Raw genomic sequence first — 25,853 nt, 5'->3', positions numbered from 1 at the left:
GGGCTAGGCAGATACCGCTCATTAGCCAAAGGGCTGCCTCAATGAATCCGTAAAGGTCATTTGTAAATACAATGGGAGAGAAGAAATTGCCATCTGAGATAGTCCCAAAGATGCTGGTTCCTTATTAATGCCCAAGGCCCCTGGAGATTACACATGACCAGTTCTGCAGTTCTTGCAGAGTCACTTTTCTGCACTGCAGTACAAGCGTCAGTGTAGGGATATTAAAGAAGGTACTAACAGTGATTCCCCCAAGTGACAGTGACCCCCTCATAATTTGTCCCCCACACTTTAAAATCCAACAGTTTCACCAAGTACAAAAATCTCTTGGGTCTTCTGTTAAAACTTGTAAGCTACTGTCTGTAGAAACCATTGATTGTATCTATCCTGTGAAAGATACTTTATTACTATGTAAAACTTACAAACAAGTTAATTGACTTTGTTCTTGAAGTAATTGATACAATGTAAACAAACACTATAAGCCATTAAGTGACTTTCACTTCATTGTAACAGCAACGGCCCCTAGGAACAAACCCCCAGCCTCTGTGATTAAAGGGCCGGGAGTCTCAAATGAATTAGCACACACCCCGAAAGTGGTGGAGACAGTAAATTAAAATATGGTTAAGATATGGAATGTATGTTGATGAATGCTTGATGTACATGAATGGTTAGGGAGGTGCCAGCCTAGAAAGGGAGTATCCATCAGCCGAAGAATGTGTCAAGTGGATGATCAGACAACCCCCGGAGGGTAAACTGGGATCCACCCCATCACCTGGAAGGATGAGAAACACAAACTTTGGACAGTTTGGAGCCACCAGGAATGTGCCCTGGAATGTGCCATCTGCTGATTGAGTCAGCAACAGCAGAATGAAACAGCTCCCATAGACTAACATAGGAATTAATTCCTATAAGAATGGACTCTCAAGACTGAGGATTTTGAGTCTCTTGTTCTGCTGCCAACCTCCAGGAGCATCAGGTGCACCTGACACGGACTCGGCTCCATCCTCATGACCAAGATACCTGGCCAGTAACTTGGCATGAGCAACTTCTAGGCTGGTAACTATAACACCTATACAGAACTTAAATGAATGATTGTGTGAATGAATCTCTATATATATATGTGTGTGTGTGTATAAGGAATAAGTAGTGATAGAAATAAGTAGTCAAACAACATTGTTTACTTTTATCTTTTGCTTTATCATTATATTTACAATAAATGTGGCATCTTTGCCTTATCCCTCTTAATAAGATCCTGCTGGTTTTTATTCTATTGGTATAACAACAGCACTGAATGTGTTATTGAACAGCGTTCGACAGACAGAACCCCGTTTTCACGGGAGGGAATAATTCTTATTTCCCAAGCACATCCCTCTGGCCACGAAACAAATAAAACCTCTCTCTTCTCTTCAGAGTGCTTCCCAACGTCAGAGCTGTGTACAAAACTGAACCGAGTCTCAGAACGTCCCAGGTGGGTAGGTACATCCGCATTGTCAAGTCACTTAGTCTCCCTGTGCCTTGGTTTCCCATCTGTGCAATGGGGCTCATAGGAACTGTCCCCACCTCACGGGGGTGTGGAGAGGATCAGTGCATTAAAGGCAGGGAGGGGCTCAGCTTTTATGGGGTTGGGGGCCATGGGAGCTAGACAGTATTAGAACCCTGTCACAGGCTGGCTGGGCCCAGTAAATCAAGTAGGTCTAGGGCCCCCGTGGCAGAGCAGGTGCTCCCATTTGACAAATTAAGAGGGCAGGGCAACACCTGGAGTCTATAAAGGACCAGAGAGAGAGCCAGTGAGTCAAGGGCCGCCTGGATCAGTCAGAGGGATGCAGAGAGAGACAGGAGATCGGGTGAACGTGAGAGTCAGGCTGGGCAGATGGGAGCTGCCACAGCCAGACGGTGGTTCCTGGGGGAAGGCAGCAGAGCCACAAGGAGGGGTTTCTGGCTGACATCCCCAAGCCAGAGGGCCAGGGCTGGAGAGCAGCAGAGGAGCTTCCCTGCTGACATCTCCAGGGTCAGAGAGCTGGACCCAGGGAACAGTGGGAGGGCCAGGGGGGACTGAGGGATGCTCCCTGCTAAAGATGATCTCCCAGCAGAGCGTCTGTGGAGGTTCCCGCTGGGAAGGGCAGCGGTAGCTGTCCTGGTACAAGGACAGGAGACGGCTATGCTGGATAGGTGGGGGCAGGGGACGCTGGGGGGCTAAGGAGGGAGTGGGGTGAGGGATGCGCCAGACACTCGGGGCGGGATGAGGGACGCTGGGGCATATGTTGCATTTACTGTAAGAACTCTGTTGGGGGAATTCTGCAGTATTGAACTGGGACTTGTTATGATTTATGTGCTCGGGACTCTTGTAACAAATGAACCCCACGATATATTTATACTTGGGAAGAGGCTTTGGACTATTTCTGGGGAGTCTGCAGGAGGGAAACTGAGGCAGACATGCCTGGTGTGTAGCAGCCTACCACAGGAGGGCACTCCAGGTGGGGTGGCCCTATGATGCACCCCCATTTTACAGATGGGGAAACTGAGGCTCTGTGAGGTTTGTTTTAAGTGACCTGTCCAAGGACACCCAGGAAGTCAGTGCTGGAAACAGAATCAAGGTCTCTTGAAGCCCAGGCATGTGCTTAGACTACAGCTGCTCAGAAAATTTCCATCAGGATGATGTTCCAGGGTAACATTTCTGTCTGCCCACAGACCTTGAGCCACAGGATAGAACAGGGGCACCAAGCGCCCGAACAGCAGCTCCTATGAGGAAAGCGTCCCTGTGGCAAAAGGCAGGTTAATGTCGAACTGACTTGAAACATAGCATGTTGGGTCCTTTCAACAACCAGAAAGGAACCAGTTGGATTTCCGGAAGGTCGAAATGTTTCAACATTTCGGAATCAACAACGTCAGAATTTCTGTTCCGCGAAATTTTTTGATATTTCAACTTTTGGTCCTGATCTGGGTTGAAGACCAGTGCTGAAAATATCCGCCTCAGCTCTAGCTGTAACCGCTAGGCGATGCTCCTCTTTACAGCATCCTACCCCAGCATGGCAACCCGACTTTTCCCTTTGGTCATCTTTCTTTGCTCTCCCGTTGTGTGAGGGTGGGGATGGGGCTGACTGATTGGAAGTCTGGGGGGGGTGGATGGAGCCCCCAGGAACTAATGACCTGCTCACTCGGGAAGGGGGGGCCACAGGAGCCAAAAATCACGCGCTCACTTGGGACAACAAAAAAAGAAAACGAGACTGGGAGTGTGGGTCAGTGGTATGAAAGAAGGGTGAATGATGCTGGATTGACCACCAGGGGGCTGAATTCCTCTATGGCAGGGGCACCCACCCCCTCTGACATGCCACCAGTCAGGGGGCACCGCTAGAAGAAAGACGAGATCCAGTCTCCATGGCCCGTTCAGTTTTTGGTGCCTTTGCCGAAATTTCCAGCACGGGGCGATCAATTAGTGCTGCTCGTGGTGGTGGTTTGTGTCCTGAAGTCCCTGTGGTCCTGGTGTAACCCCAGTGACATGAGGGGAGTTACACCAGGGATGAATTTGACTCACAGCTCTTAGTGCACGGTTAAAGCAGGCCTAGGGGCACCTCCTGTGGATGGTCATTTGAGGCTTTAAGGCAGGTCGCGTAGCCACAGGGGCAGGGAGCTGTGCCAAGGCCGCTAGGAAAGCGAAGGTCCTGAGGCTTGGGCTGACGTTCGGAGGTGGTGCGATCGGGAAAGCTGAGCACAGCAGGGTACTAACGCAGCCTCGGTTTGCGAGATCCCTTTTGGGTGCGTTCACGATTCGCAGCTCCCAGGGGCAGGCTGTCCAACGCATGGTGAGCTCTGCCTCGGTAGCACTCTGCCTCCTGGGGGAAGGCAGTGAATGAAGGACGTGGGGAAGATGCCAGCGAGAGCGGATTAGTCCCTTAACACCAGAACTCTCAGTCCCCAGGGTTCCGAGCACATCATGGGGTCCAGGTGCGGCTCCACCTCCCAGGGTGATTCTGCAGAGCTTGACATGCACCTGGGTGTGAGCCAAGACCCTCAGTCGGATCATAAGACTGTTAAGCTATTGGCCCAGATTCTCCTCCGCACTGCTGTGCCGGCCCACAGGGTCCCGAAAGCCAGTGTAACGAGCCCCAGTCACCGCTGCATAGATGGACCCTCCTGCAGGGCAGTGCTGGCATCATGGCTCCTACGCCATCCACCCGGCTGCTGATATAAAGGGGCCGGGCAAAGGGATAGGGGGTGTGGCCAGGGCTTCCCCAAAAACAAGGGAGAGGTTATTTGACCTCTGTCTTTGGCATTGGTGCAACCGCTGCTGGAATCCTGTGTCCAGTGCTAGAGCCCACAATTCAAGCAGGATGTTGATAAATTGGAGAGGGGCCAGAGAAGAGACACAAGACTGATTAAAGGATTGGGAATCCACTTTATAGTGACACATTCAAGCAGCTTGATCGATTTAGTTTAACAAAGAGAAGGTTACAGGGTGACTTGATTACAATCCATAAGTATCTACATGGGGAACAAATATTTAATCATGGGCTCTTCAGTCTAGCAGAGACAGGTCTAACACGATGCAATGGCTAAATGTTGAAGCAGAACAAATTCAGACTGGAAATAAGGCATCCATTTTTAACAGTGAGGGTAATCAACCTCTGCAACAACTTACCAAGGGTTGTGGTGGATTCTCCATCACTGACAATTTTAAATCAAGACTGGCTGTTTTTCTGAAAGCTCGGCTCTAGGAGTTACTGTGGGGCAGGTCTCTGGCCCGTGTGATACAGAAGGTCAGACTAGATGATCACAATGGTCCCTTCTGGCCTTGGAATCTACCGACCACTCAGGGATGTAGGCACCCAGCATAAATTAGAGCAGCCTTCTTGCTACTCTAACTCAGGCTGCGGACCAATCCAGCACAGAGTCGGCCCAGAATGAGATGGGGGAGTGCAAAGGTGGCTATCCCTGCATCACATGCTCGGTAGCTCCAGAGGTAACCAGCCAAGGAGCGCCACCAGCTGGCTCTGTACTCCTTGGGCATGAATGCACAAAGCCCAAGAGGTTTGGCATTTTGTGCCTGCTTGTGTTTTGCCTTAGAAATACCAGGAATGTCAAGTCTGATCTTCCCCGGTTTTGCTAGGGGACTCTTGGGGGCTCAGAGGAAAGGTGCATTGAGAGAGCTAATTTCAACAAAGAAGTCCTTTCTCCCAAGTGTTCTTTAGGTAGCAGCGTCTGACTAAAATCATGTCCCATCTCTGGTGCTCACTTTCCAGGCTCTGGTGTCATGTGATGTCCTCGTTTCATTAGTTCTCCAAAGACCCTTCCAGGGCAGACATGCCATGAATAGGGCTAAAAAGGGTTTAATGGAAAGAAATATTACACAGCTGGAAACAGAAGAAATAGTTTGTTGGAATATTAAGCTGGGCAGCTGAAATCATGGGGTAGGTTTTATTCTGAAACCAGCGATCTATTTCCACTGTTACAAGTGCCTATGTCCTTCCACTGCTGAGAGTCCTAACGAAAAGATCTCCAGGTGAGTGAGGACTCCGTCAGCAAAGCCAATGGGTTACAGTTCACACCTCTTCCTCAGAGGCGGAGTCTGCGCCCCCTATTGCAAACTGTACAAGAAAGAATGAGATTGGCTAGGCAGGGTTTTAAGCAGGCACTCTTCAATGCGTCCCTTTCCCTCCATCCCAGTACATACGTGCCAGGCGCTCTCTCTCTTCACTCACAGATCAGCATGCCAGGGATGCCCAGCTAGGCTGCAGCTGCCAGGCGGCTGGCTCTCTCAAGGGTGTGCAGACAGAAAGTGGCAGCATGCGCCAGGTCTGTCCATGCAGAGCTCGCCTGCTTCACAGCTAAACAAAACAGGACAGCCAAAGCCGCTGAGCACTGCTGGATGTGCTGCAGCACACGGACATGCCCATGGAGCAAGGGTCTGAGCGTACCAGGGATTGGTGCCTTCCCTGTGTCTGAACATTCCAAAAATGTCTTAACATTCCATTTCTCCTAAAGGATCCCAGAGGGCCAGAGGCTGCATAGCAGGTGCAGTGGGGGAACCAGCACCCAAAGGGTTAATTAAAACAGACTCAGTGGAGCCTAGGAAACTGGGAACAGAAGCCCCTTCCTTGTTTGCAGCATGTCAGGTAATTCAAAGGGCTCATGTTTGCAGAGAGCCCACCTCAATCCCCCCAGACAAAATCAGTGCCTAGAAATAAGCCCTGTGTGTTTTATCCTACAGGAGCGATGGAAACATGTAGAGGGTTGTGCCAGGGTCCCTGGTGGGGTGGGGGAGGAAAACGCTGCTGAAAAGAACAAAACCAAAACACTGGCAGCAAAATGAACGACAACAGACATTTGGAAAGGACCGGCTTGCCCAGGCTTTGTGCAACCAGCGCAGAGTCGAGGCAGTCCAGGGGGTGGTTATTACGGAGGCGAGGGTAAAAAAGCAAATGCAAATGAGTCATTGCAAAGCTAAAAGCTGCCTGTGTTTGGTGCAGACAGTGCTGCCTCCTGCTTTCAGCCATTCCCTGGAGGAGCACGGTCTTGCCCAGAACTCGCTCTCTGAGCTAGGGGATGCCAATCAGGCTGTCTGGAGGGACACAGAGAGAGCTCGCCCTATGGCAGGTGCATTAGGGGCATGTATTGGCAGCAGACTGAACCCTGCTTTGCTGCCAATGATGCTCAGGCCAGGGGTGATCATCAGGAAGGGTTCGGGGTGCAGGCTCCTGCCTGGCGCCGCTTACCTCGAGCGGCACCGGGGTGGCAGTGGTGCACAGCGGGGCTAAGGCAGGCTCCCTGCCTGCCCTGGCCCCGCGCCGCTCCCGGAAGTGGTCAGCATGTCCGGCAGTGGCTCCTGGGGGTGGGGTGGGGCAGGCAGCTCCACCACACACTGCCTTCACCTGCGGGTACCACCCCCGAAGCTCCCATTGGCTACGGTTCCCCATTCCCAGCCAATGGGAGCTGCGGGGGGCGGTGCCTGCAGGTGAGGGCAGCACACGGAACCCTCTGCCCACCCCCCACCTCACCCCCAGGGGCCACTGGAACGTGGTGCCGGCTGCTTCCGGAAGCACCACGGGGCCAGGGCAGGCAGGGAGCCTGCTTAGCCCCGCTGCGCCACGGGGCTGGCAATCCTGTGGGGCGGAGTGAAAGCCCTGATAGGCCAGATCCGGCCCATGGGCCGTAGTTTGCCCTCCCCTGCTATAGAAGATTCTGAAGGACCCCCACAAAACTAACCTCCGTGCCCACTGGTTAACCCTGGGTGTTTAACCCTTTAGGGACTTGCCGGTTGGCTGGTTTGGGGAGGCGAGATGTTGTGCCATGGCATGGAGGGTTTCTGTTTGTAGGGAGGTGGGACTGGGCCCGGACTCTTGGAAGGAAGCAGTTTAAATGCCACCTGCCTCCCCCGGTTTGAAACAGCGATGCTACCAAACGGACAGTGTTAATATTACCACATGCTATGGACACTGACCGCCCTGGATAGCTCGGGCAGGGGGATGGGGCATTGGCCATGGCTTCATTGGCTCTTTTAATTCAACTTTCTGGGGTCCCGGCCAGGAAGCTATTTCACCTCAAATGTGGGGTGGCTGGACTTGCAGACATGCCTTCCAGCCAGTGTAACCGTGGCAGTGACTTGCTGGTATAATTTTGAATGTGAAGGCTGGGCCAATCTACTCTCATGCTTCAGGGCACTGCTGATTGCTGGGGGGTGGAACAGAAAGGAATAATCCCACCCTACTATTGCCCCCTCTCAACCTCCATTTACAGCAATGCACAACTGGCCAGGTGTGTGATGAGGTTATTTTCATAGAATCAATCATAGAATCATAGACTATCAGGGTTGGAAGGGACCTCAGGAGGTATCTAGTCCAACCCCCTGCTCAAAGCAGAACCAATCCCCAACTAAATCATCCCAGCCAGGGCTTTGTCTAGCCTGACCTTAAAAACCTCTAAGGATGGAGATTCCACCACCTCCCTAGGTAACCTGTTCCAGTGCTTCACCACCCTCCTAGTGAAATAGTGTTTCCTAATATCCAACCTAAACCTCCCCTACGGCAACTTGAGACCATTGCTCCTTGTTCTGTCATCTGCTACCACTGAGAACAGTCTAGATCCATCCTCTTTGGAACCCCCTTTCAGGTAGTTGAAAGCAGCTATCAAATCCCCCCTCATTCTTCTCTTCTGCAGACTAAACAATCCCAGTTCCCTCAGCCTCTCCTCATAAGTCATGTGCTCCAGACCCCTAATCATTTCTGTTGCCCGCTGCTGGACTCTTTCCAATATTTCCACATCCTTCTTGTAGTGTGGGGCCCAAAACTGGACACAGTACTCCAGATGAGGCCTCACCAATGTCAAATAGAGGGAACGATCACGTCCCTCGATCTGCTGGCAATGCCCCTACTTATACAGCCCAAAATGCCGTTAGCCTTCTTGGCAACAAGGGCATACTGTCGACTCATATCCAGCTTCTCGTCCACTGTAACCCCTAGGTCCTTTTCTGCAGAACTGCTGCCTAGCCATTCGGTCCCTAGTCTGTAGCGATGCATGGGATTCTTCCGTCCTAAGTGCAGGACTCTGCACTTGTCCTTGTTGAACCTCATCAGATTTCTTTTGGCCCAATCCTCTAATTTGTCTAGGTCCCTCTGTATCCTATCCCTACCCTCCAGCGTATCTACCACTCCTCCCAGTTTAGTGTCATCTGCAAACTTGCTGAGGGTGCAGTCCACGCCATCCTCCAGATCATTAATGAAGATATTGAACAAAACCGGCCCCAGGACCGACCCTTGGGGCACTCTGCTTGATACCGGCTGCCAACTAGACATGGAGCCATTGATCACTATTTTGTCTTCCTTCCAAGTGTTACTATTAGTTTAGAGCTCCCATCAGGTTGCTAGGTTCCTCCTAGAACAGCACTGTCCTGATCAGCCTAGACAACGGGCTTGGCAGCTGAATGAGGATGTAACGGACCAGGAAAGGGCCAGGTTACACAGTTACTCAGGTCAGGCAGACATAATGCAAGGCTTAGCTCTCCTTTGCTGTCTTTCGGTCTTAAGAGCACAGCGCCCTTTGCAAAGGAAAGTCATCACCCCCATGTTACAGCCAGAGAAACTGAGGCACAGAGAAGGGACGCGATTACAGATCACTTGAATGAGGCGAGGGTGGTTCCTAACTGCTGGGCCAGCATGGAAGGAAGCACAGAGACGGCTGGGGCGGGAGAATACAGACCGGGCACCACGGCTGGCACATAGGTGGCATGGCGATCGCCAGGCACGGGGCGGGGGGAGAGATGGGGAACACAGAAGGAGAGCAGATCAGAGATGGAAGTAGGAGACGAATGGCCTGAGAGGAAGGACAAGAGGTTAGACTTGGAAGCGACTCAAAGGGAGGTTCAGGGGCACGCTCAGAGCTCTCGGGGAGCAGGACCATTCAGGCAGTGTTTTGGAGGCAAGCACGGTTGGTTGCAGAAGAGACTGCAGCAGTTGTGGTGGCAGAGGATTAGCGGGTGGACAAGTGATTGACCCATCGAGGCACGTGCAGGACAAGAGAAGATCTGCACTAGGAGTAGGAGAAGGAAATGGGAGGACTCAGAAGTTACAGGACCGGGTGGAGGGAGGGGAGCAGGTTTGGGAGGAAAGATCGATTTGACCCTATTGAGCTGGAGGGGACAGTGAGCCATCCAGGATGAGACTTACTGGGACTGGGAGTGACGGGAGAGTGAAGTGCAGGAGGTGGGGCTGGGGGGGCCGCCGAGACTTCTCAGGATGGAGGGGACGGCCGAACCCCGAGAGCGGATGGGGTCACTCAAGGACAGGGGATGGATGGAGAAGAGAGGGATCATGGGAGCTCTTTGAGATGTAATAGTGACACGCTCAGAACCGATGGTGACTCCCTCCTAGACAGAGCACCTGGTTGGTGGGGAAACACTTTCCAGGGGCCAAAAGTCTGGAGCTAGCGGAAGAGTCAATGCAAATCCCCCGCTGAGGGACGGCCCATCAGGAGACACACCACCTGATGGAGTCACGCCTGTCCCGTCACGGTCTCCATCCCCGTTGCTGTAGGGGGGGCCGGAACCCAGAGCAAGCCTCACCAACTCAGCGAGCGCCCAGTCTGGCCAGTCGGGGTGGGTGGGTTTTACTGTATCTGCTGGAGACGGCACGTTAGCAGGCTTGCCATCCAGGGCTGCAGGGGCCTGCTGCCATTTCGGATTCAGAGCCGCTTTAGTGCCCTTCTCATTCCAAAGAGCTTTACAAACAAAAGCAACGATCCTTGAAGTTTTAGCTTTGGTAGCACTTGGATATCAAGCCATAACAACAGCGACACCGACACTGCCGGAGTAGGATCACTTCACCCACCAGTGAAATGCACCCACCTCTGGGACAGAACGGGGCAGCTGTTTAACAAGAGATCAGAACAGGAAGTGCAAAATACTACCTCCAATTAATATTACCGGGGTAACTGCTAAGAAGGCTGAGTGTAGTTACCCAAACTGGAATTGACCAAGGACGCTATGACTAACATCTCAACCCTTATTAAAGTTCCTCCGATTGCAATGGCCATGTGTGGTCCAGGGCTTGTCATTATTTATATTACAATAGCCCCAAGCGATCCCAGCCAGGCTGTGTTGTATGCTGTACGGGCATAGAGCAAAAGACAGTCCTCTGCCCAAGGAGCTTACAATCTTAGATTGAGACAAGACGTAACAGGTGGGGAACAAGCTTTAAAGCCTGATCTATTCTGCATTGAAGAAACATCAGATGGTGTCCACCAGGACTTATTCCTCAAAGGGCACAAATCCAGGTGAGCAGCCGAAAGCCAGGGGTGCAGAGGTGGGAAGGCTGCATCTCTCCGCAAATGCTTGGGCTAGCCGGAACAACAAGGCCAGGTCTAGCATGCCATTAAAGTCATAGCCCCACACTCCTCTTCAGCTGAAGGGGGCTTGAATTCCAGCCAACAGTGGAAGCCTGAAACCTGATTCCCATTTGCCAGCTCAGACTGCATCATGTAAATCTCCAGGGGGAGATCCATGCACTGAGTCCAAGCTCCCCTGATTGCATAGAAATCAGGTTAGTCCACAGAGGAACATCCATTTGGCCAGTGAAATTCCAGGGGTTGGGAGTGCCCGGGAGCAGCTGTTTTAGGGAGACCGATTCAGGCAATAATGAACAAACTCATGTCCTGGGCTCCCTGACTGTTAACCTGGCCCCAGCGTCCGGGTGTTTCGAGCTGGGTGAAATTTTAGGACCAAAACTTTTTTTGGCCCCAAAATGCAGCGTTGGTGACTTGGAAACATTTAACTAATTCATATCGATTTCGCCAAATGGGTTCGGTCAAGCAAATAATAAAAAAATAATCCAAAAATAACTAACCATTTTGTGTTGACATTTTCAAAAAGAAACGTTCTGGCTTTTCACTCTGAAATGCCTGTCCAAGTGTCCTTTCATTTGATTTTTGAAAAAATGTAAAAAAAAAGGCTCGAAATCAAAACAAAACGTTGCCTTTGACCCCAAACAATTTTTTCCCTGTTTTTTTTTTTTTTTTTTGGAATTGCTGGCAAACCAAAAGCCGGTATTCACGCAGCTCTCCTTCTGTCCCTCTGAAAGGGTTTTCTTCTCTGCAGAGACAGAAGGAAGCTAAGCGCTGATGTAACCTCCTGCTACTGAATCTTGATGTGGAAACCTACACTAAAGCCCCCCTCCTCCAGGGATCTGCCCCATGTCTAAAGTGACCATCTTAAAAGAGCCCCAGGAGGTTTCCAGCTCAGGTTTGTGGGACCTGCTTGGAAACCACCTTCGCAGCAAGGAGCTGTTGCTTGAGCCAGGTTTACTAGCATGTTTAGGGTGGGGCAAAACAGCCGACCCAGTCAAATCCATCTTCCCGGCTGATGAACTGCTGTGGATGGCTACCACCAGAGACACCCGATGTATCAACATCGATCCCCCGAGGACATTAATGCTACTGCTTCCACTGCTCCCCCTGCCAGCTCGGCTCTCCCTGAGAGACAATCCCCTCCCCTCCGCTTCCACCCTTATCCTGCCCTGGCTCCCGCCACTCTTGCACATGGTGTCCATTATTGCTTCTAGGCCAGGGGTCCAGACTGCAGTGAAAGCTGCAAAGTTTCCTTGTGGCCAAGCCCAGTGCACTGTGTCAGTCAGGGTGCAGGGGCTGTGATCTGGTGGGTGAGGGAGGCAGACCCCTGGACGGGGGGGAGGGAAGCAGGGTGGAAAGAGGCAGGATGGGGCAGGGGTTTGGGGGAAGGGGTCAGGGCCTGGGGCGGAGTGGGGGGTTGAGCAACCCCAGGCCCAGAACGTGAAACTGCCCAGGAACAAAGGTGAAAGTGACCTGCCAGGTGCAATACAGAATCAGCAGCAGTGAGGGAAGCACATTCCAGTTTGAAATGGATTTGTGCTTTCACAATCCCGGGCGTTACTAGTCCCACAGGGCAGGGTGTTTGCTTTTTAAATCTCGGTGAGCTAGATTCACAAAGAACCGGCGGCGTGGTGACGCGGAGTCCAGCGCCTCAGCGCCCTGCACAATGCCTGGCAACATTGAGGTGCCCCAGAACGGGATTCACAAATGCCGGCACAAGAGGCGGCTCCTCCCCTAACCTACCAATGGGTGGGGCCAAGCCGAGGGGGGGTGCTAATCCCCACTCCTCTGGTGGGAGATGCCTCCCTCCGCTTGGGATTCTCAGCTGAAAACTCTCTCTTGGAGTTAGGTACCTTTAACAAGAGCAGGGGGGAGGAGCACCACCCTCATGGCTTTTAGCTCAGCAGTCAGAGCATTCACCTGGACGTGGGTGACCCCTGGTTCAAATCCCACCTCCACCTGAGGGGGAGAAGGGATTTCAACGGGGATTTGCCACTTCTCCGGGGAGTGATCTCACCAGGGGGCTAATGGGAAAATCTGGTGTGGGGCTCCCGCGGGCCAAGTCTACCCCTAAAACTTAGGTTGACCTAGTGATGTTCAGGGATGTGAAAAATTCACACCTGAGAGACGCAGTTAAGCCAAACTAAGCCCTGGTGTAGACAGCGCTCGGTCGATGGAAGAATTCTTCTGCTGACCTAGCTCGTGCAGGGGGAGTCACTACAGCGATGGAAAAGCCCCTTCTGTTGCTGTAGCAACCATCTACACTACAGTGCTGCAGCTATACCACTGTGGTGTAGACATACCCTCACTCTCTCCTGGTGAAGCTGTTCCACTGTGGATAAATAATGAAAGAACCAGAGAGAGAGCGCCAGCCATACCACCAGCATGCATTAGAATGGCTCTGTAGCCTAGTGGTTAGAGCACTCACATAGTAGTGGGGAGACCCAGGATCCAGCCCCCTGCTCCAATGACTTTTTAAATTATTCCCCTACAGCTTCAACAGGCAAGACTGAGAAAGCCCCACATCAGAATACCCCAGAGCCCCGGGGGTAGGGCATTCACCAGAGAGGTGGCAGATCCTTCTTCAAATCCCCTCTCCTCCTCAGCTGGAGTACACTGACCACTGGGCTAAATGCTATGAGGAAGGTCTGCCTCCTTCTCCCCCCCCCCCCCCCCGGCCATATTGGACAAGCTTGCCCATAGGGGAAAGGGCTGCTACCCAGCACCCCTTCTGGGGGCTGCTTTTGCTACTCACAGATCAAGAGGGTGGGGGTACTTGTCCTTCTCCTTGACCGGCAGCACAAAGTAGGGAACCACATGCTCTGTCCCGGTCTTGTCGCGGTAATGCTCGCGGTGCCTCTGGGAGAGCTGTGGGACAAACAAACTACTCAGAACCCGGCTTCCGGCACAGGGCAGAGCTGCATTAGCCGGCCAGGCAACCAAGGAGTTAAAATACCAAATAGGAAATGCAATGGGAAAAGATAACAGGTCTTCTGCTGCATCCCTCCTTCCTGCTGCGAAGGGAGGCTGCCTACGCAGGGCCCAGGGCCCAAAGCCTTATCCACTAGCTGGGATAGATTCCTTAGGGCAGGGTCCTCTCTTCCTAGAGACGTGCAAAGCGCAACACGCTCTCCGCTGCTGGAGAAATAATAACAACCATGTTTCTAAAACTGCCCTCCCTAAAGTGCTCTCTGGGCAGCAGAGTAAGTGACGATCGTGATAAATCGCACGGGGGCTTGGCTTGGGAATTCGTCGATGCAAGCTGTACTTATTCCCGATGCACCGTGGCTCTGTGCCTTCACTATGGCTGAGAAGTGGGGAGACAACACTGTAGTTTGGGCGCAAATCGTGAAACGTGCGGCTTGGCCGAGTCAGATGAGAGAGATGCTGCTCTCTTTAGCAAGGGGAACATCTCCCATGTGCAATTAGACGCGCCTAGCCGGCATGCTCCCACACTCTCACACACACACACATCTGTCCTCCTCTCACGCTATTTATTACTGGGATAACATGCTCTGGGCTCCAGTTCCCCCTCCCGTTCCAGAGTGAAGATTCAGGGAGACGGACAAAGTTTCGCTGTGCTGAGCAATGGGGCTACACTCCAGCTGTGTCCTACGCTGTAGGGTGACCAGATATCCCGATTTTATAGGGACAGTCTTGATTTTTGGGTCTTTTTCTTATATAGGCTCCTATTACCCCCCATCCCCATCGCGATTTTTCACATTTGCTGTCTGGTCACCCTACCTATGCTGTGAGCTGCGCCAGCGGGGTTACACTCTCATTCCTTCCCCCTTTAGCTACCACGCCCTCTCTCCGGCAACTCAGCAAAGCTCGACGACTCCTCAAACAGCTCCCCAGGCAATCCCGCCCGCTGCAGCACACGCAGAGATGTCTGCACGGTCACCTCGGGAGGGGAGCCCTGCTCTTCAGCGACCACCGACTGCGTTCCACACTGACTCCTCCCTCTGCATGCCAGTCACACGCATGCAAACCATGGGAGACGGGACGACCGGAGCCTCCCCTAAAACAATGCCAATTGGGTTTTCTGGTGACTGTCTGCCTAGGTGCTTATGTTCAAGAAGCTGCCTTCAGAACCAGTATTAGGGCAGCGAAAAAGACCATCTCAGTGTGGCGAGTGGGTGCCAGAGGCCGAGGGCGCTGGCTTTTGGTTGTGACTGATTATATATTTGTGTTGATTGCATTTTGGCTCAGTCCAGGGCATTTCCGAGGTGCTGCCCAAGTGCTGCCCTGACTGCTTTGCGCCGGCTACTGTGTAGCGCTCAGGTGCTGCGTGTTGGATCACGCCCGCCGTGCCGTTGCGTGCAGGGCATGCCGCCGCGAGAAACGCCTGCTCACCTTGTAAAACTCCTTCAGCTCTTCGGAGCGGTTGAAATCCAAGTTGAAGCGGGAATAGGAAGGGGCGTGCAGCCACCTGTCCCAGCCCCGCGCCCTGCACCCCAGCACTAAGCCAGGGTCGGGCGAGAAGAGGGTGGGGAACTGGCCGCCTTTGCTGTAGGGGCAGCGGCTGGTCTCCATGGCAGCATTGCGGAAATCCTGGAAGTATTTCAGAGTGGTGTTCCCGTAGGTGTCGCCAAAGGAAAACACCGTGTTGGGGACATGCCCACGGTACCTGCAGAGGAGAGACAGAGCCAGTGAGGGACAGGGAAAGGCCAGGGGCACCCCCTGGGGACAGGGCCCTTGTCTCTCCTTCTAAATGCAGCTTGCAGAAGTGAGGGACTGATGGCTCTGGTTTAAATGCGTCAGAGAGGGGCCATGCAGCTCTCCCGCACATACACCCTGCGGCCCTCGGGTCAAAGTCCCACCTTGCTCCTGGCTGATTGAGCCACGTTGGGAGGGAGGAGGGAGGGGCTCCTCCCAGGTCCTGGGGGCCATCCGTTTACACCCTAAAGCCTTTTCTGACCCTGATCTTCACATGCATTACTGAAGATATTATCAGCCATCCCACTGGCCAGCGGCTGGGACTGCCTACCAGTGAGACGCATGGGATTGGAAGCCAGGAGCTCTGTAGCCCAGGTCTCAGCTGGGCCTCACACTTGCTGTCTAAGCCTTGCCCCACCCCCTTGGGTGGGTCCAACTGGAGACTCCTAGGGCCTGCTTTCCGGAAGTGCTGACGTCAACGGCCGTTACTGGTGTCAGCATCTCTGGAACTCAGGCCCCGGCTGGACACCTGGAATTAAAAGGCACTTGCAATGTTGAACCTTAACCTCCAGCGTCTCAACTTCCCCATCTGCAAAATGGGGCTATGACCAGCGAGGGCTGAAGAGGGGTTTGGGAGGGTTACCGAGTCTTTGCACAGTCCTCTGAAGAGATGAAGCATTGGCAAAAGGCTCTTGTCAATTTAAAGATCACCTTGGCCGGATTATAAATCCCAGGATTGTGGTACATTAATGATGGTAACAGAATCACGGGCTGTCCCATGGCTAAACGCCTCACGGATGCCTCCATATTGGGCTCTACACTTCCGCAAATATGCAGCTTATAAAACAGACTTTGGCAAGCTGTGATGTGGGATATGAAAGGTATCTAGCAATAGTCGGACTAGAACAGACTGGAGGGTGACGGCGGAGACACCTTTATCACGGCTTCGGTCTTTTCATTGGCACATTTCATGTGTGATGTTCCATAGGAGGATAAATTGCTATCTAATGGATACTGGCCTTCCCGACCCAGGACATGTGCAGTCCTTCATCTTCCTCAGTAATTGCTCTTCCTTGACATCGATAAGAGCTACCCCCCTACAACGAGCAAAGGGATCAAACGGACTCCCCATCAACCACGCCAGGTCCACAACGCATGGGGCTGTGTCCAGCCTTTCTTAGAACCGTTGCGGGTCAGGTGCTTTCAGTGACGTGGGGGAGGAGGGAATCTGAATTTCCTACGGGGCAAAGCTCTAATTTTATTAACAATGTTCACACCTCCCGGGTACCATCCGTGCGAGGATCCCAAAGCACTTGATTAAGCCTCACAACAAATAGGGAAGTGCAGTTAACGGGACTTGGCCAAGACCACTTGGCAGGTGAGTGGCAGAGCAAGGAATGGAGGACTCCAGCGTAAGGATGAGGGGCCAGTGGGCCCGCTCCTGTGGTACAATCCGTGGGGAGGGGCTCTCCCGGTGGAAATCTCCATGAGGAATGTCTTGCAGAGTTTTCCCAAAAGCATGTCATTGGAGAGGGGCTGGGTTTGCCCCCACCCTGTGAAAGGATATGGACCCCTCACTCAAAACTTGGTGGGGATCCCGGGATCCAGGAGTTCGAGGCCATCCCGCTATCCTTGCTCCAGCCCCTGGTGGTCTCATCCCCCAGATTCATCACAGCGCCCCTCAGGTCCCACCCGGGTGGGGCTAGCTGAACAAGGTAATAATAAAGGGTGTACGCAGGGCCCATGCACATAACACACTGCATAAGGAAAAGGGATGGGGTAATCAGCCCATCGCCCAATGGGACATGGTGCTTCATGCCAGGTGGAACAAGGGGGCGTGAACATCCGGCTGACGAACACCAGCTAAGGGGGGGCAGTTAAGCAACAGCTGCACAGTGCATACTGCACCGAATCCGCTCCTGGTTGGTGGAGCTGTCCCTCCGCGGTCAAAGCCCGGTGAGCCATGTTCTGCCTAGGCCGCTGTCTCTGGCAAGGGGAGACGAAGTGGGACCAAGCCCTTAGGGTTGGGACTAAGGGGGAGCGGGGTGCCCAGGCTGTCCCAGCCCTGGTAAGCACTGGCTGTTTCCATAGAACACGGCTTGCTGGTTCACCCTGAAACGGCTTCCCACCCGCCGGGACTCCAGGGAGCAGCTGTCTAGCTTGTCAGAGCTCCTCACCAAGTGACTCCCATCAAGGCACGGAGCTCGACTCGCACGCCCTGCTTCCCGGCGAGCTGGAGCCGGCCCTGCTACGAGATCCAGCTGCCAGACACTGGAGGGGGTGACGTACACCAGCCTAGGCATTAGCATGAGCCGCAGCAGCCAGTCGCCCGCATCCCCAATTGCCCACCCTCCGGCAGCAGCGAGAAGATTTTTCTTCTTTGGATTCTTCCCCCCCTCCACTAAAATAAAGAATTCTCCAAGCTGTGCTTTCCCTGGGCTGGACTACTGATAGAGAACTAACCTCTTGGCCACTGCCCCAAGCCCCCAGGTTCGAAAGAGATCCTAGCCGCACTCCCACTTCATTTGAATAAAAGAACAACCTAGCCACTTTGGTGGCACATGAACTAAGTTTCACAAAAGGTTCAGGAGAAGGGGAGGAAAAACCACCGTAGACGAGACGATCAAAGAACTGCCCCAGCAGCTAGGGGCACAATACGTGCTGCCGAGCAGCCCCCCCATTTCCTGTAAGGTAGAATCCCCCGGATAAGAGGAGGCCCGTTGAAGTGCCTGGCTGCCCTAGCTGAGTGACAGAACCCAGGTGACTTCTCTCAAAGGGACATTCTGATGTACTGCGATTGCTGCTAAGGACCCAACAGCGGAGATGGTAGCGATTCTTCCTCTGGGACAGCCAGGGAGAGCTGCTTTTGTGGGGAGGGATAGCTCAGTGGTTTGAGCATTGGCCTGCTAAACCCAGGGTTGAGAGTTCAATCCGTGAGGGGACCATTTAGGGATCTGGAGCAAAAATCTGTCTGGGGATTGGTCCTGCTTTGAGCAGGGGGTTGGACTAGATACCTCCTGAGGTGCCTTCCAACCCTGATATCCTATGATGGTAAGCTGCAAACACACCCGCAATTGACCTGATAGCAGGCTGCCTAGATACTGGGGTGACTGGCATGCTGTGAACAGCAGATACACAGATCTGATGCAGTCTGCACAGACACGCATCTGCCGCTGTCTCTCAGGCCTCTTTTCCCAGACGCCACAATCACAAACGCAACACACATTTCGTCATCTCCCCCCAGCAAGCTGTCCCCATCCTCCTCCTCCATCACATGCAGTCCGCCAGTGATTCTATGCTCGCACTGCAGGGTGCAATTACCCTGAGATCAGTGGTGTGACTGCAGCACAGGCTAAAAATCTAGCTAGCACGGCTAAAAACAGCTGTGTAGATGCAGTGGCAGGGGCTGTAGCGTGGGCAGTCCAAGCACACCGGGGACCCTCGCAAGTACTTGCATAGCTAGCCTGAGTTGATGCCCATCCTGTCAGGAATCAGGGCCTGCAGTAGAGTCAATCTCCAGATTATCTACCGAGCGCAGCCGGCCCGTAGTAGACTGCCCGGTTGGCTGGAAGCATCAGCAGCCTGGCTTTTAAGCCCTGCAGCAGCAGCAGGTCAGTAGCTGCTCAAAGCACTCACTCTTCTCACTCCAGGTAACCCGGACCGGACCCTCGGCTCTGATTCCTGATCTCAGCTCTCACCCTGAGCTCTGGTTCTGACTCTTGGCGCTGACGCCTGCTCTAACCACTAGGCCTGACGCCTGTTCTAACCACTGGGCTCAACCACTCACGTCCTGGACACTGACACATGCTGCCCTGTTGTCACTGGTATTTTTCGCTGGGCTAGCTAACAGGTGTGCAGGCCCGTGGTGCAGTGCAGGCATAACCTGTATGTCGCCCCTCACATCCCAGCTGGCTGCTCAATCCTGCCACTTCTTCCTTTGTAACATCTCCAAGATCCTTCCCTTCCTTCCCTCAGAACCCTGGCCCATGTTTTGACAGTTCCTGACACCTACCTGGCTTCCCTCCCACCTAGCCAACCCGCCACTGCGAAACCCAACATCCTCTCTTGCTGCTCCCTCGGCACCACGCCCTTCCAAAGGCCTCACAGTTGGCTCTGCCATTGCAAACGACTTGCCTTCACTTCTCGGGCTCAACCCTGCTCCCGTCGCAGCTGTTGGCTGCCTGGCAGTACGCAGCAGCCTGGCTAAGATTCAGCACAGCAGCGGTTTCCTATCCTCTGTTGTGCGATCGTCCCCATGCTGTTCTGGCAGGGGGTCGGAACCGATCATCACCTAGCTCGACACGCACATCCTGCTTCAGCACCATGGTAAATATGTAAAGCCAGATCCTCAGCTGGGGGAAACTGACATCGCTCCATTCACTTCAGGATCTGGCTCATCAAATAGATTCGGTGGAATTCCTGGTAGCTCTGGCAACATTTGTAGCTGAAAATCTTACTAATAATAAGAGCTTAAAGAGTAGCTATGAAGCTGTAATATATCCCCTCTTCTATCCCCCCCCCCCCAAAAAAAGCCATTTATGCCTTCAGTAAGTCTGCACAGAATTTATACAAGTTGACATTATTCTCACGGTGGCTCATTGTAATGATTGCATGGAACCAGCTTTACTGCAATGCTAATACCCTTAGGCTTTCTGATTTCAGTGGGGAAAATTTACATTACAGCGAAAGCAAAGACGGCAAACTTATGATGGATTCACAGACAGTGTGTTTGATCCCTGGTTTCGATTCTGCACGAGGCTGGATTGAACAGAGCACTTGCTTTTCTTTCTGACTGTGTTAATTCATAGGGGGATCCGGAGTGAATTTGGCTGCAAGATAAAGATTTTCTGCATATTGCCTCTAAAGAGCATTTCGGATGGTGAAAAATAACCGAGTGGTGAGGTTGTAACAATAGGATCTTGCCAAATAAGATGCTGCTTAGAAATCTAAAGATATATGCTTTATAAACAACTGAAACATCTCAGAGGAGAAGAGAGAAATCTGTCCAATAACTACTGTTATGGTGAACAACAACAAAAAAACATAGATGCAAAGGAACCCAAAGGGTCTAGAGAGGAAACCAATTAAATTCAATGGGAGGTGGGGTCCTAAATCCCATTGGTTCCTGTGAAAATCTCAGCCTGACAGTCTCTGTTGCGAGGGACTGATGGGGAGAGAATCAATGTGTATAATTCACGGTATGTGGGATCCAGACGCGGAGTGAGAACAAGATCGATTCTGCTTTAAGATAAACATTTATGACTCAACATATCTAGACTGCCCTGGGATATTTTTTTCCCCGTGTCTCAGTGGTGGAATCTTGAGAGACACTAGCCTGAGACACGTCTCTTGAAGACAGTCCTTGGTGTTGCCAAGTTCTCCTCGCTCTCAGCCAATCCCCATTTCACAGACGTACCATAACTGGCAGTTATTGTATGCCTCATATAAAATCATCGTGTGCTGCTTATTTGATGGACAGAATGCTCCAAATTACCCCTCTGGGATCTGGAGAGATGAAGCAAAGAAACAGTACCTGTTCCAGCTAGCTCCGTTCTATCTGCACTGGGGGGAGGGAGAAAACCCAAACCCTACAACTAACTGTTTTTTTTATTTCTTTCTTTTCCTATCAATCCAAATTTCTTGTGCACGAAACGGCCTGGATTGGCATGGAAAATCTAGAGCACCTGCTGGGTTTTCAGACAGTAAGTGCGTTCAGTGCCGGGAGCTTTCCTGAGCTCATCTTTAAATGAGAAGCAACGTCAAGGTCTTGCTCATTCGTGGTCATTAAAGGCCCCAGGGCACTTTTCATGAGAGCGGGAGTGTTAATCTCAGGGTCCTTGATAAAAAAAAACAGCTGTTTCCAACAATGGGCCAGATTCTGGTCATCTGATTCATGCTGAGTATGGGACTAATCAGCATGAGCAAAGTATGAGAGCCTGGTCCATCGCTTCCACTGTACTATGGACACTGTATTCCACTGTCTTTTCCAGCATGGAGAACGGTAAATAACAGTGATGCAGCCAGATTTGGGTGCAACACATGGGGCTCGTGTGGGGCTCCTTCCCGCCTCCTACTCCAAAATGTGGCTAGAGCGACTGTGATGCAAACCCCACATTGGCTAAGAAAGAGTTAATGAGCTGCCTGTGGCAGGTGCCGGGCTGGGAGGGAGAGAGCACAGCTCAGCTGAGTGGGAAGGAGGGCGGATCTGGAGCTCACACTTCCTGAAAGGCCTGGTTGGGATCAGGAGCTGCACACGAGACTGCAGCCTGCCAGAGTCTATCTGAGTGTAGGCAGACCTGAGCTTGGGCTACTGTTCCTTTATCACCAGTGACTTGCCTGCTGGTGCTGGGTAAGTCTGATGCAGGAGGACTGCTAAATAAAAGACCTTTTGTTTTCTTACACCCAACTACCTGCTAGTAGTTTGCCCTGAACTGAGGCCTGCCCTGGGTCACATCTAAGCAAGTGAGCCCACCCTTCCGGTACCTAAGGAGTGTTTGGTGCCCGTCTCCAAGGAACAGCTACTAAGAATGACTTGTTCAGCCACAAAGTCTGCCTTCCGTCACTGGCCATGCAAAGAAACGCTGGCAGGCCATGAAGCGATTGCACTGCAGAATCCAGGAGCTCTTCTAACTCTGCCAAATCACAACCCCATTTCACCAGTCTGTGGAAAGGCCCATCCGTTCTCCGGGCCAAATTCCTCATCTCTTCTTCCACCTGGCACCAAAGCACTAGAGATATTTAAGAAGTCCCTTTTTTGTAATGGGAAAGGTGTTTGTTCCCCATCATCTTTGTTCTTGAAAATGGCTCAACCAATTTTGCTGAAACTTAAGAAGAAAACCTATCGCTCTCAGCCAAGAACAAACCGGTCAGAAAAGTAAGACTGACAAAGTGACAAGCAACTGTCAATGATTCCTCAAAATGGATACACTTGTGCAGCCTTAATTATTGCTTCCACCTTTAATAGAGAAACTGGCTCCCAGCTGGCACAAACTTGCCTGAAATCAATGGGAGTTAAGGGTCCAAATACCTTTAAAAATCTAGCCTAAGAAAAAGAACAGGGAAAGAAGACAGATGAAGATGGGAAGAGAGGTGGTAGATGGTACAGCACTGTGTGCTGCTCTCCACACACAAAGGGAGGAAGAGCAGATACTCATCTGAATTCCCTGGGACAAGGGTGTTTCAGGCCGAACGGAAGATAAGTAAGGCTAAAAGCAGGTGAACTGCTTTCAAGACATGGTAAGATACCGTAGTAGAGTGTGTTTGAAAAGTCTGTCTCGCTCGATCACAGAACGTATTATGTATCAATAAGGAAATATTAATGAGGTGAGACAATCCTCCGCAGTTTTCTTCTACCACACAGTAAAAAAGGCATCTCCGACTCAGGCAGTCATCTTAAGAAATTAATGACATGGGATTTTAACTTAATTAACTGTTCTGTTCCCTCCCCCTGAGGCTCTGGGACTGGCCACTGTCACAGACAGGATACTGGGCTAGGTGGACCACTGGTCTGACCCCATATGGCCACTCTTCTGAAAAGAAGTTGATCCATTAAATGATCTACAAGATAGTGGTTTTTTTTTTTAAATGGAGATATCCCATCTCCTAGAACTGGAAGGGACCTTGAAAGGTCATTGAGTCCAGCCCCCTGCCTTCACTAGCAGGACCAAGTACTGATTTTGCCCCAGATCCCTAAGTGGCCTCCTCAAGGATTGAACTCACAACCCTGGGGTTAGCAGGCCAATGCTCAAACCACTGAGCTATCCCTCCCCCCTAGTCTGAACCTACAGAACCCTCAGACTTATTACTGAGATTAGACACCACAAAACTGGTCCGACAAAGAAGCCCTAAGCTTCAGCTGGAGAAAGCCTGCGAGTTGCAAGGACTTTAAAGGACACAGAGGAAATTCACCAGGAATGAAAAGCGTTGGCTGGTTTATGGAACACTGTAGTTGAGAATTTATAGGCACAAAAAACAGGAGGTGCAAAGCCATGCGTCCTACAGCAACCATATCTTGGCCTCTTTGTGCATATGCAGTGTTTTGCATGACTGTAAGTGCTGTTATCTAGGGGACTGGACCCAAGGCTGGGAGCCAGGACACCTGGGTTCTAATCACAGCTTAGCCAATGGCTTCCTGAGGCTGAAGGTCTCACATCCCCTCTCTCTATGCCTGAGCTGCCCCATCTGTCAAGGGGTGCTAATGATACTTGCCCACATTTGCAAAGCACTTTGAAACCAATGACTGATTGATTTCTATTATGGTAATGCCTAGAAGCCAAACTGAAATTAATGCATGGATGAAATGTGTTCTCTAAATGCAAAATGTTATTAATCGTTGAATATCCCTCTAACCTATATGTGCAATGTGGCTAAACTATGGGTGCCAAGTCAACCACACCTGCAATTATTTCCCGACTTTGATATGATTCAAATCTCAACCTTAATATTTCTGCATCTTGACTTTCCTTGGGATTGTTTAAGAATTACTTTTGTGAAACCCACTAGCAAGGTGTGTACCTCATTTCCTACTCCCATGCTGACTGGGTCACTTAGAGGATAACAGCCTACTACTGTTAGCTCAAGTCAGAGAGATCTGGGTTGTGGATCTAAAGAGCCAAACACGGCTGATGACTCAAGTGGGAGTCAGTGGGAGTCCATGTGATTGAATTACTGTTTGTTTGTTTGTTTAAAATTAGGAAACTACATCTTAAACTATGTTAATATAACATTAAGGTTGCAAAGGCAAGCACTTAGAAGTTAGGAGATGCCAGAATTAAGGTTGCCTTTGCAACCCTTGTGCATGTGCATTATGCTACAATCTTTAATTGCATGATCACATAGTATTGCTTCCACAGGACTCCTGCCTCAGTGCACTGGATGGTCCTGCTCTGAGAAGAATCAGGGCCGTGCAGTGAAGGAGGCTGTTGTCTATTAGAACCGCTGCCTCATTTGTTGTTGCAGAAGTTGAAAAACGTATAGTGAAGGAGGCCAGGGATTGCAGGAAGAGTACGTCTGGCCTTGTGGTTAAGGTAGTTGAATGCCACCCTGGCGAACTGGAGTCTATCCTTGCCTGTTCCTACGTGATGAGGGGCAAGTCCCTTAACCCACACTTTTCACACCTGGCCATCACTTGCGTGTTCCTGCTTGGCTGGGTGTGCAACTTGAGTCACTTGGGATCTGATCTGCAGAAGTGCCGAGCACTTGCAGCTGCAGCCCACGTTGATTTGGAGCCATGCTTTGAAAAAAATATCCTAAGTACTACAATTGTTTAGTGTAAGTAATTAGCTCATAATCCGTTCCACCGTGCATTTAGCTGTGATGCTCAGAGACGAGCTCTTTGTGGCTCAAAAGCTTGTCTCTCTCCCCAACAGAAGTTGGTCCAATAAAAGCTACTCCCTCACCCACCTTGTCTCTCTGACATCCTGGGACCGACATGGCTACATCAACCCTGCATACATGAGGGAATCGGTAATTTTGTAGTCAGTGCAGACTTTGGATAGTGCATGTTAAATAAGGCCTGGCACTACACGTTGAATGTATAGCATAAAATGAAATATTGAAGAGCTACCCATTCACTGAATAAGGCAGGGGCCTGTGGGAAAAAAGAATATGCAATCATGTAATTAAATACATACAATGCACATGCACAGGGGAATGAATACAGGTTGCATGGGCAGCCTTCACTGTGGCATTTCCTAACTTTTGAGGGCCTGGCTCTGGAAACTTCACGTTCTTAACATCAGAACATAAGAACGGCCGTACTGGGTCAGACCAAAGGTCCATCCAGCCCAGTATCCTGTCTACCAACAGTGGCCAATGCCAGGTGCCCCAGAGGGAGTGAACCTAACAGGTAAGGATCAAGTGATCTCTCTCTTGCCATCCATCTCCACCCTCTGACAGACAGAGGCTAGGGACACCATTCCTTACCCATCCTGGCTAATAGCCTCCATGAATTTATCTAGTTCTCTTTTAAACCCTGTTATAGTCCTAGCCTTCACAACCTCCTCAGGCAAGGAGTTCCACAGGTTGACCGTGCGCTGTGTGAAGAACTTCCTTTTATTTGTTTTAAACCTGCTGCCCATTAATTTCATTTGGTGGCCCCTAGTTCTTATATTATGGGAACAAGTAAATAACTTTTCCTTATTCACTTTCTCCATGTTTTGGGATGTAAACAGGATCACAGAAATGGATATTCAGAGAGAAAAATGATTAGATCATCTAATCCCTCTCCTCTGGATGTACATGTCCCAAGCATCGGGGCTTTCACCACTTCCCCTGGGAAATGATTCTACAACCTACTAGAACTGAATTTCCCTTCTTCGAATCCTCCCCCCCCCCCCCCCCCCCCCCCCCCCCCCCCCCCCCCCCCC

The 25,853-nt window shown here is 51.4% G+C and overlaps 1 protein-coding gene across 1 annotated transcript in view; it reads right to left on the bottom strand.

Annotated features, from left to right (window-relative positions):
- The window catches only part of FAM166C (family with sequence similarity 166 member C), a 59,619-nt gene that overhangs the window by 12,327 nt on the left and 21,439 nt on the right, over positions 1 to 25,853 (bottom strand). The window contains exons 2-3 of the mRNA XM_024194970.3: positions 15,184 to 15,457; positions 13,583 to 13,695 (exon numbers count right to left, since the gene is read on the bottom strand). Coding sequence (XP_024050738.3) covers positions 13,583 to 13,695; positions 15,184 to 15,457 — 387 coding nt within the window. The remainder of the gene's footprint in view (positions 1 to 13,582; positions 13,696 to 15,183; positions 15,458 to 25,853) is intronic.

The sequence above is a fragment of the Terrapene carolina genome, unplaced genomic scaffold, assembly GCF_002925995.2.
Source record: "Terrapene carolina triunguis isolate 2854851 unplaced genomic scaffold, T_m_triunguis-2.0 Scaffold427, whole genome shotgun sequence".
Taxonomy (NCBI): domain Eukaryota; kingdom Metazoa; phylum Chordata; order Testudines; family Emydidae; genus Terrapene; species Terrapene triunguis.
This window is presented reverse-complemented; position numbering and strand designations above follow the sequence as displayed.